The sequence below is a fragment of the Mastacembelus armatus genome, chromosome 10 (assembly GCF_900324485.2).
Source record: "Mastacembelus armatus chromosome 10, fMasArm1.2, whole genome shotgun sequence".
Taxonomy (NCBI): domain Eukaryota; kingdom Metazoa; phylum Chordata; class Actinopteri; order Synbranchiformes; family Mastacembelidae; genus Mastacembelus; species Mastacembelus armatus.
Window position 1 is genome coordinate 9,630,686 of NC_046642.1, and position 13,738 is coordinate 9,644,423.

Sequence of the window (13,738 nt, forward strand, 5' to 3'; positions counted from 1 at the left end):
GCATGTACATTAGTCTGCAATTCATGTGGTAGAATTAAAAAAGATAATGAATGATGCAGCTACTTTAGATTGCTATAATTCACCAAAATCCTTGAGAGCAACTGAGGAATAATTTAGCAGTGCTCAGGACAGGGCAGTTTGTGTTAACATAGTTGATATAGTTGATGCAAGATCAATAAAATGGATATACACAGTACAAAAGAGAAATATCACCAAAAGGAATCCCCAAATTTCAGTGCAAACTAAAGAAGTAGTGAGCTCCACCTGGATAATTATGTAGTGTTCACTATTTGGGAACACCAATAACTACTTAACCCCTGTCTCTTTCTGAATGTTAGTGAGTTGTCAAAACCAAACCACAAATAGAAGCACAACATAAGCCCTGGGACTCAGCCACTCTCTCCCATGGGTGTTTCAAAACACAAATGAAGAAAATCAGAAACAAAAGACAGAAACAGAGAGGAACAGAAAATTGCAGAAATAGCACAGCAGCTCACAATGTTGTGTATTCACACACAAGAACTGAAAGCATAAAGCATTACAAAGACAATACGTACAATCCTTTGAGAAAGATCAAATATGCAAACAAATTGTGTAGCCTAATTTAAATCTATGATGACAGTGCAGTTATTTAATAATGCTGCTCTCTCCTTATCTACTGTAGCAGTGGTCACTATGGCCCAGATGTGATGCTGCATTGCACAAGAGCAGGTGAACATCTCTTACAGACCTATGAGACATATAAAGTACTTCATGCTTACACTTAAACACACATAAATAAAGCTGCTCCTGTGACCAGCAGGAGCAACTCAGCTGGTCGATTAGGTTTATCTATCCCTAATTAATGTCTGCTTGCACTGTATCCTTATGTGTGTGTGTGCGTGTGCGTGTGCGTGTGCGTGCGCGTGCGCGTGTGCGCGTGCGTGCGTGTATATGTGTGTTTCATAAGATGCTGGCAGGGAACCCACAGGCTGAATAGAGGAAAGCACATGCACATTCACCTGAAAGTCTGTAGTCGTGCTTCTATTCCCAAAAAAGGAAACTTCTCGCCTGTTGTTCAGACTATTGTTGGACATACACTCCCAAACAGCGATGCCATCATGACTGCTGTGGATTTTAGTATTGCCGTCTTGATAATACCAAGTACAGTAGATAACATCCAGAACAGAATCGTAACATTTATCTCAAGTGACTGCCTTGATTGTTAAGACTGCCACAATACGGGTAGGGACTGTCAGGTTTAAAGACAAGTGAAGTAAACTTCATTCTCATAGCTGTGAGTCAGTGTGCTCTTACTGTGCTGTAGGTCCTCTTGTCAACCACTTAGTAGGTCCCTATCTGTGGACTCCTTTGAGCAAAGTGCACTGTAGAGGCTTTTTGATGGGCTATTTCATCTGCTTTTATCGCTTTAACATTGCAGACCTGCTTCTCTCTGTGCTCTCATTGTAAACAGCCATAGGAACGTGTAATGTATTTACTGGGTGGAGCAAACAGGCATTGCCAGCATTTGCTTTGTTTAGTAGAAAAACATTTAAGGCCCAGAAATACCCCCTAAGTGGATTTTCGTCTTCCCTTTCTCTCTTCATCCCTCTCTCTGTCTATCTCTCTCCCTCAGTCTTTCTTTACCTCTCTTTCTTGTTTCTTCATGTGAAAGGTCTTTCTTAGTTTATACTCATCTGTTTTATATCCCCAGTGACATCTTTGAAATAACACAATGGCCAGAGTACACAAACAATAACAACAAAAGAATGTCATGGTTTTGGACAGATTAAGAACCGGGAGTACATTTGCCTGGCCTTTTACGTATGACGGATCCCTAGTCACAAGCCTACTGTACAGTGTTTAAGTCTAGTTTGTAGAATAAAGCTGAACTTCCCCATGTTTTAAAAATGTTCTTTATATTTTTTCTCTCCAAATATTCCTTATTTAATTAGAACTTCTGTCAATTTCTTCTGAAACTGACATTCCCTTAGTGATACTGATGCACAGTGTGGGATTGTCTGTGCGTCTTTCATTCTCAATTATATTCTCAGGTTGAGTTACTTTGCTAACTAAATTAAGCTGATCTTTGATCTTTGGTGATGCCTGCTGTGGAAACTAAGTACAGTAGGTGCTTCCTTAAAATGTATACTTAAAACAATAAGACCTACAATTTACAATGCAATATATACAGTATTTTTGAATGTAAGGTTGATCTGTCTTGGCTTTGCTGTATAATGGGCTAGAGGATGTGAGTTAGTATTTTCATATTTTCACTCCTATGGCAAACTGGCAAAATAAATTCAACAATGTGGATCTGTAGATACAGTTTTTATCCATTTTGTCATGTATGTAGCATAATGTTAGGTGTGATGATTTTTGATTTCTTTCCTCTAGTGAATCATATTGCTATGTGAGCAGTTCTTGTCTTTATAATTGCACCTTTCTGAATCTGCGTCTTTCACCCAGTTTCCTTCCTTCGTACTCCCACCACGACACACACGTACACATCTGCTGTCCACACTTCATTTCAGAAGGATTACCAGCCGGTGTGCTGATAGAGATTTTCAAGAGGGGAAACTCAATTACTTCCTGGCTCCTAGAAACACCTGAGTACACTGAAGAGGATGACAGGCCTGCCACCCACTCACAGACCTTTCCTTGGTGGAATAAGAAGGGCGAGGAGGCCTGAGGGACAGGTTTCATGAAGCGTTCCAAGCTGTGTCTTTGTCTGACTTTCATTAACTAGCAGTCTAGGACTCATGACCTATTCAGTGTGATGATAATCTTGAAGGTTCCCAGAAATGACCAGTCACATTTTAAACATTTATCCTGTCTTACTCATTTTGGGAGAAGCAAACCTGCAATCAGAGCAGCCTGAATATGACACAAGAGGACTGGAGCTAAAAAGTAAGCTGTCACGACAATCTTACACAGCTTTTCTGTGATCTAATTGCTGTTTAGCTGCAGTGGCATTTTGGTTGCAGAAAACTGGGTTACTTAAAGAATACTGTAAGGCAGAGCTATGTAAATAATTTAAGACTCAGCAGTTAAATCAGTAAAATTGGTTTAATTACATACCTTCACAGAAACCTCAGTTTCTTTACCTGATTCTGGGATCTACTGTATCTCCAATTTTGCTGACAACAAATTGTATGTGAATTTTGTTTCATTGGATACCCAGTAGGTTTGTGATGCAACACACTGTATAAAATGGAAGTTGAATCACTGGTATACATGAGACCTGGATTTTTTTTATTTCATTGCCATCCTAATTAAAATGTCATAGAAATGTCAAATATCTTTTTCACCACAGCCAAAGAGCCAGAGTGTATCCTCTCACCAAGCTGCGGTGGTAAAGATCAAATCCTTGATTTGTGTGTGCGTGCGCGTGTCTGTATTTGAGTAGGTCCTCTCCCACCATCACAAGACACCAGTAGCTCCAAGAGGACTGCGCTCTCCATCACCATGGAAACGAGCGCACCCAGCTCCTAACAACGCTATTTTTGGAGCAGTGCAAAGAGCTTCACTCTTTCTCCTTTTCCTTTTCACAGTACTCTTTAATTTTCTCTTCAAAAACTATTTTGGGGCCAGGGCAGACCGTTTGTTACGCAAGTTGACTGAAATGTGAGAGCATGCAGATATGACAGGTGGAGTAGTCAGTATGTGTTGGGAAGAATTATACTGCAAGATGTCTGTGTTTCATTGTCTTTGTTTCTACTACTGCACATGATCTGCACTGTGTAGTATTTAAACTTGCTACGACTTTAATTAGAAAACAGATTCTATAAAATTACAAGGTGTTCTGGTTAGACAACATCCCACTTGCTCAGAGCTGCTATTTATATGTAGGATACACGTCATCTCCGCCAAGAGACTAATTGAATACAGAGGTACTAATTCAGAGGCTCTAGAAGTGTTTACATCCACTTACTGTTGGGATTACAAAATAGGTATTACAGCAGAGCTGTTTCAGTGTGCCATGCAGAGCTTTTTTTCAATGATGTTGTTTTTAAATGGGGGCAAAGTAGGTTTCACATAGGCCAGTAACCACTCCACTACTCTAATCTTTAAAAGCATGTGTTGTTCACTGCCCTGTATAATTATACAGTGGTTTGTTTCTGCTGTATTGTTGCCAGACAAGTGGTTGTGCTTTTACTCTTCCATTGATCTCCTCTTTAATCTGTCTATTGAAAACAAAGAGCTAGTGGGTGTAATAGTAATGATTAGGGATGCATACATAGTATAAGACAAAACTGTCTCTCACCAGAGGCAACGTGTGACAGACTATAAACCCAATCATCATCTGTGCTCAGGTTGCTATAGGACATTGAAACAGCTACTCAACATTGCTTCAGTTAAATACTGTTGACAAAGAATTATGTATGTTGTTCTTAAAAAACTAACATTGTTCATTCACAGGAATGAACAAGCAGCAATAAGTTGAATGTTGTTCCAACCTAAAATTCATGAATTCACAAAGAAGTGGCATCTAACATCAAAAAGTAAAGCTAAACATATTTCTTAAGCTTAAATTCATTTGATGTTGAATTTGACATTGTACTCCATTAGATAGCTCATGCAGTCCTGACTGTAGTACACAGAACAAATAGTAGAAAGGTTAAATTGACCACATCTTTGACAAGCCATGCATCATGCCAATAATATATAAAAATCAGGATAAACCAAATATTGAAGTTGAACTTACTGTAACCATTGTCCTCCTCTTTCGTTCCATCAATGGTTCCATCTGCCTGCAGCTGCAGGTGGAATCCTTGTCGACTGTACAGCTTCGTCACAATCCCCTTCAGCTGGGGCTCTGGAAGCATAAAGGAAACGGAGACAGGAAGACGAGAATTAAACCTCACAATGTAGAAAAACATGAATGTGTCAATGTGATGTCTCGTGTAGCCTTGTAATGGGAAAATTTAGTTACGCTTTACCCGTCAATGTCATTTTGGATGTTACTAGAGGCACAAAATCCAATTTTGTCAAAGGGTATTAAACCTGAGTGGGCCTTAGGTGAGACAGAAAGGTTCAGTTACCAGGGCTGACTGTGATAGGTTGAGACACCTTTCAGTCAAGGAGATACGACCCATGATCACCACCAAAAACATGTCAGAAGACGTAAATTCAACTACTTAGATCTGACAATCTGCAGAAAAGAACTAGAGATGTTTTTAATGGAATCCAGTGTTGGATAATTTTGGAGCCTCAATCGGGCAGCAATTACGGGAGCTGCAGTTTAAGACACTTAACTGTTCAGTTGTGTTAGAGGTTACTTTATAAAACGAGAGGACTGATAAAGGCTTTGGACTTGTTTATGTCATATACACAGACTCCTGCTGATCCTGTAGCCACTTTATAAGGGCCATTTAGTTTTATTGTGCAGTAAGTAAATAAGCAAAGCAAGACATCTGATGAAATGATTTCAATAACTTTTTTGTTTTATGGAATTGAAACATGAAACAGAGAAATTTGTTACTAGTATTTAAATGGAAAACAGTTAACGAATTTAATCTGAGTTTCTGTCTCCATAACCCATGTGATGTGATGTGACCACAGAAAATAAGATCATAGATTGACAAACACAAATAGAATAAATTGTAAAAATGGTTTTGGGGGTGTGTGGTGGCTCGTCTAAGGTGGCAGAGTAAATTCTCATGTCAGCTCTCTTTGTCTATCCACGCTTCCTGTCACTTTCAGTGTGATCTGTTCAGAACAGGTAAAATGTGACAAATGCCATAAAGACAAAATATAGGATGTAGACTAATAAAGTAGTGCTGCTGTTTTTTTTTTTTTATTCAAATAAAAGCCCTACACAACATAAGCCTCAATGGGTTATAAAAGACAATAAGTTTAAGTAGCAGAGCATTTACTTTTGAAGCGAGTGGGGTAGCTTGTCTCTGTAACATCACTGTAAAGTCTGATAAGAACTAAGTGCTCTCCACTTCCAGGTTACTGTCCCTGGTGGAGTGTCCCTTACTGTGGTTTACCACACCTTTCATCTACTGTATCCTTTCATCTCACTTTCCTTTCAGCACTGCCATTTCTAGTCTTACTAAGCTTAGTTTTGCTGTGAAGAAGGTTTAAAGTGTGCACAAGGAACATTGTAATGATTTTCCAGCAAAACTATTCTTTTTGTTTTTCAAGTTAGGGCACCTGAAAATAAGGAGTAAGATACGAAGTTGGAGGATTTTCACACATTGACGTTCACTGAGAGATCTACAAATGTCAACATATGCTGTAAACACAGGAGAACATGACCGTGTACACACCACATTACCAGACAATACACCAAACTAGATCCAGTTTGTATTTCTCAAAGATGCTAGGCCTTTGTGGTGAGGCACAATGTGTAAGTCACACACACAGACAACGCCGCCTTCTTGGCATTCATTGTTTCCTCCACAGAACAGAAATGGAAATTGAAAGCCAGAGGGTTGCAGAAAAAGTAGGATAGTTGTTGCATAAGTGAGTATTGTATACATTATAAAACATTTTGGACATGAAGATAGAACTAAGACAGCACAGAGTTGAATCTTGTGAGGCCTTGCAGTCCTAATGTCGTCAACCATGGAGGAAATGACACAGCTGACAAAAGGTGTGATTTGGGCCTGAGCAGGATGTGATCAGGTCAGTTATGCAGCTGTGGTCATTGCTGCTCTGGAATTTTAAGGGAGTGGGTGTTTTAGGCTGCAAACACACTTCTGCCACTGCAATAACACCAGTGCTTTAATAAGATCTGGGTTCATTCTCCCAGGGATACACTAGACTTTACAGGACTTTTTGAGCACAAAGAACTTAATAGAATACACAATATAATGTTTGAGTTTAAAACTCTAAATTAAAGGTAGTACCTGCTTGTTTGAATATGTGTTGATTTGTCTTTTCGTCTTATCTGATATTTATCAAATGTATTGTATATTCATTGTAGGTATGAATCCATTTTGAGGTTAATAATGCTTTCTTAAGTGCCCATGATGACCTGTTGACACAGTTTAACATGAACAGTGAGAACTGGCTCATAGTGACAGTCAAATCTGTCCTGACTCGCAAAATCTACGTTTACATTCCTGGTCCATTGTGGACACAATAAGTAGAAGGCATCGTCTGAGTTTCCAAAGGTCTCTGTGGACGTACTTCATAACGAAGCTTTGACAAAGTCATTCATATTCTGGATTTTATATATAGACATGGAGTCGTAGTTAGTCTGGTCTATCTTTAGATAGAACTGTGGCCTGCTATATTAGATGAAGCGATGAGTGGAGTGATGAGGATAATGGCCTGATGAAGCTGCACAACAGACCTGGTCGTCTCCTTCGCCTCTTCTTGGAGCCAAAGAGTTTGACCCGGGAGAAAACGTTCAGTCGACTGGGTTTTTCACAGCTTCCTTTGGTTTTACTGGGGCTGCTAACGCAGCGGCAGGCGTTCGACTTCTCCCGCTCCCTCGCCTGCCTTTTCTGCCTTATGAGGGAGCTGGCGATCGCTGCAGCCATGGCCAGTTTGGCTGCGTTCTGGAGAAAAAACTTCCAGAGAAATAATCACCCTATGTTTGAATCCAGAAAACTGGATTCTGGAGGGAAGCGTCCAGGCGCAGTGGTAACAATCTGAGGTAACAACGATTTGTTAGTTAAAAAAATAAAATAAAGTGTACTATGAAGAATATACAATAAAATAGTCCCCGTAGAGCAGTGAAGCCAGTTAGATAACGTCCAACTGAATCATGTTTTCTTGCACCTGGGCGTTATTCAGGACCTGTCCGTTTTGTATCCGGGAAAAAAGTGAAACTTAAGAAACCACACGTTCCACCGCGGAGCTGGACAAAGACTTTCACCACAGCACATCGCATGTTCCTCCAACTGTATCATTCAACACATAATACGCACAAACACGGTCTCTGTAAGCGGTTTTGCATCTTCTCACTAACTACACGGGCGCGCACATGGCGCTCGGGTAGGCAGACAGGCGTAAATGAAGCTGAGTGCGCAGCCACAGGATGGAAACACCTGTTTGCAGAGTGTTTTCACTGCTCTTACTCTGGTTTCTCTAATCCCTTGTTGCTGTCGGGAAAAGACTTAACACCGCGTTTTGTAAAGCAAGCGCACACGATGTGAACGAAGCGGTAAAAAAAAAGTCCCCATTTATTTTTCTCTCTTTTCTTGAACCGAACCAAGGCAGACTAACGGCAGGAGGCGCCTCATCCTGGATGCTGCGTATGAGCCCAGCGCAAAGCACAGACTCAGCTGTGCTGCTCAGAGCATCCCACCTACAACCTGGACATCGAGCAGTGGGGAGGAGAGAGAGAGAGGACAGGGAAACACAGACCCCGTCAGTGTGCACAGAAAATGAATGTCTCCATGTTGACCGTCGTATGGGACGATTCATATTACATATTAAAAGAGACAGGGGCGTACATGGCGTGGGCGCGGGTAGGAGGCAAATACAAGAGCAGAGAATTCCACAAATTTTCTGCGTTTTATTAGACCTGTTTGGACTGGAAGTCGCGAAAAAAAAAAAAAAAAAAAGAAACTGGAGGAGACCAAATGACGAATTTCACAAATCAAATCCACTATTTCAAACTTGAGCCTTCAACCTAGTAGACCACAGAAATCTCATACACGATTAACTATATGAACCACAATAGTTAACTATAATAAAGTGCATAAAGAAAACATTCCTTATTAACTAGTGTCCTTGCTGGATTTAGTGTGCAGGGATACAAGAGCATGTAGTCATTTGCTATAAGACGAACATAGTGGAATAACCAGAGTGTATAACACGGCACCACAAGTTCCTATATAATAAATATGAACTTTTATTTCAAGACAAAAACCGAAATCCTCATTCTTTTACACCTTAAAAATGTCTCTCCTCATAAAACTGTTATAATAGGCTATTACTGGCAAATTATAAATTTACATAATGAACATACCAGCTGAAAGAAAATGTAGTCAACATTATTGTAGTAACTCCAATTGAAACTGCATGTTCTGTCTCTTTTATTACCACGGCTGCACGCCCGCCTCATCACTCCCTTGCTTTTCCTCAGCTCCAGACTGAGCACAATTTACAGCCTAACCGATGGTGCCATCTACAGTCCTCAGCTAAAACTGTCTTATATGCTTATTTGATTTCCTCTGATTTAAAAAGAGACTCCAGTAACACACAAAAGTAGCCTATGTATTTTGCGCTGATAAAATGTGAGGCGTCGCATAATTACCTGAAATAAAAGTAGAGCAAGTAGAGTAAATAACTCAATAAACTGAAACTAAAGACCAGGAGTAAAATCTAAACAAGGATAAACACGCTGTCAAAGCTCTAACCAAGTCCAGAGCAAAAACAGTGAAGCGCAAAGTGGCTGCACTTCAGCACCACGGACAGCTCCAAGGCGGTTATCAACACTCATCAATAACACCGATAAACACTGATGGTAGCATTTTAAAAACAGCAAACACTTTTAATTTGAGATTATTTGGGACGTTTTCTCATTTCGTCAGTTGAAGTTAAAAACACTAAACGAAAGCAGCGTAGATTCAGAAAGAACAGCCGCCTACCTGAGACAGACTTTCTCAAGGGAAAAGTCATGATTCTTAACAGCTGGAGACAAAACAGTGACTTGGATACTTGCAGTCCTAAAGCAGTGAAGTGAGGGCGAGTAGTCTACATTCAGCAAAGTTCAAACCATTGTCAGACAACTGTCAGAGACGTAGTGGAAGAAAAAGCATCGAGGCGTGGCCATCAACAGGAAGATCATTACAGGACATTAGCGACATGCCATTATGACTTCTAAAATGCTCATTAAACATTCATTTAGAGGTCTTCTTGATCCGGCAAACACGGGCGGGTGTGTTCACTGTATTGCTGCGCTCGACTGGGCCAGATTGAAAGAAAAGTGATCGAAAATGTAGGCTGGGATTGTACTTCCTTATTGGCGCAGAGAAGACTTTCCTCTCATATTACAAAAAAACGATGTAAAATGATCCGATAATGCATTGACTAAACCGGTTATACAGGCCTGTCCACTTTGGACTGCAAAATATCGATGTACAATCAACCGAGACAACAATATGCATTAGGCCAAGTGTTTTTACAAAGACAACCCTCTGTTCTGTAGAGGCAGTTTTCACAGATCACCCAGCTAATACTCAATGTGACGTGTGATTATTTAGCACATAAATGAATGGCAGCACAATGTATGAAGCCTGGCTTCTTGTTTTGCCTGTATAGTTATTCTTGCATTACTTATATAAGGCGTGTGAGTAATTGCGATGTATGGTTCTTTATAGACGTGATGTAAGTGAAGAAGCATAAGCTGATTTACTGACGCACTGTATGTAATGATGGACTGAACAATGAGCTCTGATTTATAGAGCCTTAGAAACTTCTCGGGGTCAGTGTTCTCCATTGTGCCCACCGGCTATGCGCGCTTTTGAACACTAGATGGAGCAAGTGGACTGACTATTATTCTCTATGTATTCTCCCTAAAGGGGAAATGCACAAAAACAAAACTCAGGTCATTTTTAATATTAAGATAAGACAAGAGGAGCAGCAGAATTTGAATTAGTTCTTTAATTGTATATTTTAAAGCTGGTCTCTTCATCTTAAATCAGCATCTTCAAGCTTCCAAACATCTTAAATTGTGAAGTTTTAATGTAGAACTTGTAGTTGTGAATCTGTAAAACTTTAAATTCACAGACTAGAACAGCAGATAGTATTTAAGGTGTGTGTACACATATTGTATTATATTATATTATATTATAGACAGCCATACAGAGTAATTTCCGGCTCTTACAAACGGGTATTTTATTTTTGTTGGTTATGTGTTCAAAGTGGGAGTCACTCGATAGGAATATAATACCAGTATATTGATTTACAAAGGGTGTGGTTTAAACGATAAGGTATGATAAGCATTTGCCTTCCCCTTCCACTGTCACTGTCTAACCTTAAACTCCATACACTCTATGGAAAGATGGCTGCCAAAAGTTGTTTCAAGGTTGAACCTGACATTAGAATCATAATTACCTGATGAAAAGCTGACAACTAAATATATGGTAGCAGTAATAGTGGTAGTTTTTTCTGTGATGAAGAGTAAAAGAGAGCAGGGAAAAAAATGTACTTCCACATTGATGATTAATGAGAAAACAGTCTAAGCAGTTTACTTTGCTTCACTCAAGTGATTGTAATTTAGACTTTAGATGAGGAAATGTCTTCAAGGCATATAGTGGTTAAAACCTAAATTTAAAAAAAACTACCAGCATCATAGTTTTTAGAGAGGGTGCACAGTCATGGGTGCCATATACCTTAGCCACAATTCTTAATGCAGCACTTTGTAAAATGTGACCTTTCTCAGAGCAGCATAGCAAGAGCTGAGGCTGTAACTAGTGTAAGCAAAATATGTTTCTGTTCTTAGCTATATGTTATTGCTATATTCTGGAAAAAGTGCACAATGAACCTCTAGAGAACCTGATTTGCACTGCAGCACTGTTCACCTAATGCCTCTGATTGTGCCATGAGCAAATCCAGACTGAGATCTCCCCATTAACAGAAGCAGATGCCAGGTTTTGCTTCTGTCGACCCACTACTGATAAACCGGGGCCATCTCTCAAGCACACATTGTGATCCTTCAGGAGGATGGCTGGATTTATCACTGACAGTAAGGAGAACAGAGGAAGATGATGAGTCAGGCTACACTTTACCACAGCACCAATAATCAAACACTAAGATAAAACTAAAGAAAGTACAAATATGTATAGGCTGGATAATTTCTAGTCAGCTCTTAGTGCTTTTCTTAGCAGTAGCCAAATTATGATGGGGAAGGAAAAATATCATACAATGACACAGGCGGAGATAAAGTTACCAATCAGATTTAATAGCATAAGTTCATTTCCGGCTTATAGCATTTGCATTTTGTGATTACTATTTGTTAAAGCATTTGTTCAGTGTCTTCTGAATTCCGTAGTCTCTGACGAAACTCTGGCCACAGTCCAACTAACTTCTATACAGGCAAAACAACTGTCTTCTATAAACTAGTGAACACTCTAAACTCTAAGTCTAAGAAAGTCACGCAAGAATATACATGCAGACACACTCACACACTCTCTCTCTCTCTCTCTCTCTCTCTCTCTCTCTCTCTCTCTCTGTCTCTCTCTCTCTTTGCTTGTGTAGCAATGTGCCATGGGTGTATTAATTACTGTACTGTCCCAGAATGCCAGTCTACCTTGGCCTCCCAGAGGCACCATCAGTGTACTGTACTCACACACACAGACATACACACAGACACTGTGGAGAAGTTAGATAATGCAATTTCAGTATATCTAATGTGTGCAATATACATCCTAAGTACATGCTGAATAGTTTTGATTTCAATACACTAAAATGTTTTTTGTCAAAGGGTCCCAGCACCCTGCTGCTCTTCCTATGTCTGCCCACTAGGGAGCAGAACTCCAGGGACAAAAGAGAGACAGGCCTGTGTGCTGCCAAGGTTGAACACTGTGTTGACCTTTTGTATTATTGAATATAACCAAACAATTAAAGCTATCTCTTTTTATTAATAACCCAAGGCTGTCATGATAGAGAATTTAATTAATTTTTTATATTCTTAGGGAAAAGTGGCCTCTAAGGGCAAATGCTGTGTAAATGGGGATGTTAACCTTGCTTGTTGTGTTTAATACAGGGTAAGCAATGTACCAGGATTGTGCTACACATTATATCGAGATATGTCCAACTAAATCAATATCTTCACATACCAATATTATAGCAGGGCTTTTGCTTTGACCTCTTGGTGCAGAGTGAGGGGATAAAGTGCATAAAAAAGGGAAAAAAGGAATGATCTCTGATCAGCTCAAACCGTTCAGCCTGTTGGCAGCATTGTGCTGGCTGTCTGCTCTGTGTGCACACTGGTACAGTAAATCCACTACAACAGCAGCTTTCAGCATGCTAGGCCACCAGTGCCATAGTGACACCACACGTTGCCATGGAGACTGCACATACGTAAGAGGGTGTATATGAAAGTTCGAGACAGAGAGAGAGAGAGAGAGAGAGAGAGAGAGAGAGAGAGAAGGGGGGTTGGGTACTACAGATCAAGAAACCATCAGTCACTCAATGTTCCAGTGCAGGATGCAACTATATTGCAGTCATAGCTGACTGGCAGACCCATGGCAATGATTGTGTGATCTGTTCCACCCCTTTGGAAACAGAGGACTATGTTGAGCGCATGAAAGCGAGGAGTCATATCATATGTGAGCTGTGTTATTCTGCTTCTCAATAAATCACCACCACTTATTTCTTTATGTCATTTTAAAACTCTAAAACTAATTAGAAGCAGAGAGAATGCCTTGCACCTCTCACCTTTTATATAACAACTGGCTTCAAAGTTTTTGTCTGCTGATTAGCGCTGCTATATTTTCTCTCACAGAGGGAATAACTGCAGAGTTTTTTTGTTACCCAATCCAAAGGAACACACTTCTATTTTATACATCAGTAAAAGCTAAATATGGCACTGAAACATAGAACTGAAGCAGTTTCTGGAGGTGAGGATCTGCCAGACATGTTGTGACTGTTTCTCTGATAATGATACAAATTACTGAGAAGGTGCACTGCTGAATAATTTTCATCCAGTAGATGTCTATTTTCAGTCTGCACCTTCACAGTTAAATGCAAGAGTCACAAAGTGGAAGAACGGTGATTATCATCCCAAAAAGGTGACATTTCAGTTAATGCTCATTCATCTTTGCCTCAGAATGTTGCCCAATATACT

General features: G+C 39.9%; 1 protein-coding gene across 3 annotated transcripts in view; it reads right to left on the minus strand.

The window, feature by feature from the left end:
* The window catches only part of fgf13a (fibroblast growth factor 13a), a 76,931-nt gene that overhangs the window by 15,072 nt on the left and 48,121 nt on the right, over positions 1–13,738 (minus strand). For 2 of the 3 annotated variants that reach the window (XM_026331100.1, XM_026331101.1), the window contains exon 4: positions 4,688–4,798. In XM_026331100.1, the coding sequence (XP_026186885.1) occupies positions 4,688–4,798 (111 nt within the window). Of the gene's footprint in view, positions 1–4,687; positions 4,799–7,288; positions 7,845–13,738 lie in introns of those variants that run through there. The other variant, XM_026331103.1, reaches the window with a different exon arrangement.